At 43.3% G+C, this 5,374-nt stretch overlaps 1 protein-coding gene across 1 annotated transcript in view; it reads right to left on the bottom strand.

The window, feature by feature from the left end:
- Positions 1–1,745: 1,745 nt before the first annotated feature.
- Positions 1,746–5,374, bottom strand: part of TEKT3 (tektin 3) — a 35,817-nt gene continuing 32,188 nt past the window's right edge. Inside the window, exon 10 of the mRNA XM_028499738.1 lies at positions 1,746–2,085. Within this exon, the coding sequence (XP_028355539.1) occupies positions 1,869–2,085 (217 nt within the window). The 3' untranslated portion in view covers positions 1,746–1,868. The remainder of the gene's footprint in view (positions 2,086–5,374) is intronic.

Below are 5,374 nucleotides of genomic sequence, written 5' to 3'. Positions count from 1 at the left end.
TGTATTTTCTCTCTCTTTTTTTTTTTTTTTTTTTTTTGCTGTACGCGGGCCTCTCACTGCTGTGGCCTCTCCCGTTGCGGAGCACAGGCTTCGGATGCACAGGCCCAGCGGCCATGGCTCACGGGCCCAGCCGCTCCGCGGCATGTGGGATCTTCCCGGACCGGGGCACGAACCCGCGTCCCCTGCATCGGCAGGCGGACTCTCAACCACTGCGCCACCAGGGAAGCCCTATTTTCTCTTTTTTAAATCGAAGTATAGTTGACTTACAATATTATATTAGTTTCAGGCATACAACATAGTGATTCAATATTTTTATAGAATAAAATAATAACTCCATTTAAAGTTATTACAACATAATGGCTGTATTTCCCTGTGCTTATTTATTTTATACGTAGTAGTTTGTACCTCTTAATCCCCTACCCCTCTCTTGCCCCTCCCACTTCCCTTTCCCCTCTTGTAACCACTAGTTTGTTCTCTGTGTCTGTGAGTCTGTTTCTGTTTTGCTATATTCATGCGTTTGTTTTATTTTTTAGATTCCACGTATATGTGATAACATAGTGAAATAAGTCCGACGGAGAAAGACAAATACTCTGTCATCCCTCGCCTGTATTTTCTGAAATCTCCAAGAGTGGTTATTTATTGTTTTTAGAGACACCAAGGCAAGGTTTTAAAGAATGATGTTGTGCATTGACAGCTAACGACATGGAAACCCATTTATAGTATAATATATGAAATAAGGGAAAGGAGATTACAAATCAGAAGTGTGGCCCCAAATGTTAGTAATTATGTATTTAAATATAAGCATTACATATTTGTAAATAAACACTGCATAGTACCTGTATATGTAAATAAATTTTACAGACACATGTACTGTCACAGAAAAAGGATTGAAAGCATATACCATAAAATGCTGACCAGCTTCAGTGATTATTTCTGGGCACTGTGATAATAAGTAATTTACAAGGAGTTCTGTGTGTGTCTTTTCCCTGTTTTCCAAAACAGATATCAGCAAATGTTTTTCATTTGTAATAAAGAAAAAGTTATTTTAAAAAAATAAGCAACCCCTGAGATAAGACAGGACCTCCTAGAATGTAAGCGATGTCCCATTTTTCGGCCCACCCAAAGTCAGCAACTTTTGGTCACCCTGGGCCCTCAGAGCTCACTCGCGTGTGAGGGTAGCGAGTTCTGCTGATTTGTTGTAACATGCTTTGTGCTTCTCCCCTCTTGGTTTCCACGGCCATCTCTCCAGTTCAAACTTTCCTTACCCGGTCATTGCTTTCACAAGGCCATGTCCCTGCACAGAGCTGTCCATCACTCCCCCTACCCTGGAACCCCCCCCCCGCCCCGCAACTCTCCAGGGGTCTCACCCATCCTGTTTCTTCATACACACCCTACGTTATGAATCACAGCCAAACTGGTCTACTTACTATTGTCCAAATGCACTCTCTATTTTTCCACCTTCGATTTTGCTCAAACTATCCCCGACTACTACCCTCCAGAGGCCTCTCCCCTTCTCTCAGAACCCACCTGCTGGGATACCTGCCTCGACGGCCTCAGAAAAAAATACATTTCTCGTTTCCAGCCCATTCATGTTACACAGAGAATAACAAGAGTAATACACATAAGTGTTCTTACCTCGTCTATTACATCGATTGTTTTTCTCTGGCCCAGAAGCCTAGTAAATCGTGGGGAATCAAGGTCTGGAGGCAAACAAAAGGTTTTCCAAGACAGGACGGCGGCACAAGTCTATAAATACGATCCTTTAATAAGCAAGTGAATATAGATCCGCCCTCGTGGATGTGCGCATGCGCGGCGCCCTGGTTCCGCCTTGCCTGGGGAGCCTCACACCTGGTCCGGGGGAGGGGGCCCTAGCAGAAGCCCACCAGCCGCTGGGTGCTGGGGAAGCTCCTGCGCATGGTCATGCACTTCTCCTGGTCGATGTACAGGGAGTTGGCTTTGACCGCCAGGTCGTGCTCCAGGGTGGCCTTGGTGTGGACCAGCGACTGCAGCGTGTCCTCCGCGTCCCTCAGGCGCTGCCGCAGGGTCTGGATGGTGTCGTCCACCTCGTACACCTCGTTAACCAGGCTGCGTGGGGAAGAGGCACCGGTTAGGTTAGCAGAAGTCACGCTGGTTATCAGCTCCGCCGGCGCCGAGTGTGGTTACTGAATTCCCACCGGTCGCATCAACCTCAGAACAACTTCACGTTGCAAAGCCGCAAAGCAAACAGGACGATCCAAACGGCACACCAAGGATATCTGGGGGACACCAGCAAGTTTTCATACATACATTGAGCGTACACGTGAATATTAAACATTATAATATTTAAAAAGGTAAACTTTTAAACATTTGATTTTTTTTTTTTTTTTTTTTTTTTTGCTGTATGCGGGCCTCTCACTGTCGTGGCCTCTCCCGTTGCGGAGCACAGGCTCCGGACGCGCAGGCTCAGCGGCCACGGCTCACGGGCCCAGCCGCTCCGCGGCACGTGGGATCTTCCCGGACCGGGGCACGAACCCGTGTCCCCTGCATTGGCAGGTGGACCCTCAACCACTGTGCCACCAGGGAAGCCCTGATTTTTTTTTTTAAATACTAAAGATGGGAAAAATGGAAACAGCTCAATTTTCATGCATTTACTTTATCATTGAAAGTTGTTTATATAGTGAGGAAGAGGGGAACACCCAACTTTATTCAGTGGCTAGAATTCAGCCCAACCTGTTAACTACGGTGAGGGAGGGGTTAGTTAATGGGGCACTCCTCCAATTATAATGCCCCTCCCCCCAGCAATGCCCCTAGGTTCCAGAGTAAATATCAAAATGTCAAAAACCTAATGGAACATGAAAATGATAATTCATGAAATCAGCTACGTAAACCATGAAACAAGTTGCAGTTCTGATGATGAAAAACATGACACATTTTTCAAGACAGAAAGGAAAAAAGGCATCATTTCATGTAAAAAAATCTAGCATCTCCTTCTCAAATTATTTTAACTGATATCGTTTTCATTTTCATTTCTTTGATTATTAGTGAAACTTTCCTAAATGTCTATGGGCATTTTGCAATTTTTCCGTGAATTGCCTCTTCCTGTCTTTTGCTCATTTTTCTACTGGGGTATTACTAATTATCTTAAACTTTGGCAAAAAGCTCTTTAAGTTTTAGGCATATTTTTTTTTTTTTTTGGTCTGTTAAGCTTGTGGCAAATGTTTTCCCTAATTTGTTTTTTACCTTTTAATTTAGCTTATATTTCGTTATACATAAGATTTCAATTTTTAGTTAGCTCAATCTTTCTTTTTCTTTGTGATTTCTTCTACTGTGTTTATATTTAGAAACTCCTTCTCCTCCCAAAGAGCAATTAAGCAAGGACTCCTTTACCCTCTGATATGGCCAATAATATCCAAGGGATGGGACCAAGTGGTCAATCAAGAGAAAGAATACTAAACAGGTTATAAAAGACAACGATAAGGATAATAACTTAGCTATTGACTACCTTACTTCATATGTATATGTATATATATATATATATATATATATATATATATATATATATATACACACACATACATATAATTCTATATATATAGTCAGTTGAAACCACCAACTCCAAATTCATCAAATTTTGCCCAGTGATTCAGAGCTAAAGTTTTCTTTGTTGGGGATGTTCGTTTATCAGCAGACTCGGGCAGGGGAGGGTGGGTGTGTGCATGAAATTAACTAAAATGTACCATAATATAAAGAGAATAGTGACAGTGAACGACTAGGGGTGTGGACGTCGCTGGAGACAAAAAAGGATTTCACGATCGTAGAAAAATATCCAGACCATGTGGAAATCATTATACCAAGGCCATCTTATAGCTTCACAGACTTTACCACTGGAAGATAAATGGCAGAGGTCATCAAGCCCAGCTTCCTTGTTCTACAGACAAGGAAATTGAGCCCCAGGGATTGATGAACTGCCCTCCCCACAGGCAGACGGCCTACATGTGTTTATACACCGCTCACAGTTATCCAGGAAGCTAAGAAGGAAATCAGGAGTCTCGGGCGGCCATAATAAGGAACTGGGTCCCATTTCCTGCCCCACCCACGCAGCTCCCAGAAGCAGAGACCTGGGAAGTTGGCCTCGGCACTGGACCCTTTGGGTGAGACCGTCTCAGTTCTATTTGTCACCCCCACAGCGCAGGCCTCCCAGATAATACACAAGAGGCCCAGTTAAATTTGAATTTCAGATAAACATGTATGTTTTTAGTGCAAGTATTTTTTTCACTGCGGTAAAATATAAACAGCATAAAATTTACCATCTGAGCCATTTTTAAGTGTGCAGTTTGGTGGCATCATGTGCAGTCACACGGCCATCACCACCCTCCACCCACAGAACTCTTTTCATCTTGCAAAATGGCAGCTCTGTCCCCTTTGGACACTAACCCCTGTTCCGCCCCCCGCCCCCCATCCCCCATCCCCCGGAAACCACCGTCCTTCTTTCTGTCTCTATGAAGCTGACCACACTAGGCAGCTCATACAAGTGGAATCGTCCAGTATCTGTCCTTCTGTGACGGGCTTGTTTCACTCGGTGTCATGTCCTCAAGGTTCATCCATGTGGTAGCATGTGTCAGAATTTCCTTTCTTTTTAAGGCTGAATAATATTCACTACAAGTATTTTACTTACCATAAGTGTTTTCTGTGTAACGATGCCTTGCGGTATTGGGGATACACTAACACTGAAAAATTATTTGTCGTTTATCTGAGATTCATATTTACCTGGCCGCTAATTTGCAGAATCTGGCAACCCTACCACAAGAACCAAAATAGTGTCAGGCCCAAAATTAGCTCTCACAGAATATTCATTTAAGATGGCACCAAAGCCACAACCTCTCTACTCAAAACCCTCCGGCCCCCTGCTTTTCGTAAAGGACAAATTGTAAATGTATTTAAGGAGATGCACCAAATCAGCAGCTGCTGGTTGAGGTTGGGGGTGGGCTGGGGGGAGGAGAGGAGAGGGCAGACGAGAGGCTCTTGTTTTTTTACTTCATATGGATCTGTACTGTTTGCATTTGTTTTAAAATCAGAGCGTGTCTCTCTCTTACTTGCGAATTTAAACAAAGTGAAAAGTTTGACATAAAACGATAAAGGAACAATGTCTTCATTGTGTTATCTTGTACTGAGTATTATTATGAGAGAACAAGAGGAAACAACATTCTGGTGATAAGGGACACCGTAGCCAGATGATGGAATACTATGCAGGCAATAGTTTTTGTTTTTTTTTTTTTTTTACATCTTTATTGGAGTATAATTGCTTTACAATGGTGTGTTAGTTTCTGCTTTACAACAAAGTGAATCAGTTATACATATGTTCCCATATCTCCTCCCTCTTGCGTCTCCCTCCCTC

This window comes from Physeter macrocephalus, chromosome 14, assembly GCF_002837175.3.
Source record: "Physeter macrocephalus isolate SW-GA chromosome 14, ASM283717v5, whole genome shotgun sequence".
Lineage (NCBI taxonomy): Eukaryota > Metazoa > Chordata > Mammalia > Artiodactyla > Physeteridae > Physeter > Physeter macrocephalus.
The sequence above is the reverse complement of the archived record's forward strand: the minus strand, read 5'-3'. Positions and strand labels throughout refer to the sequence as shown.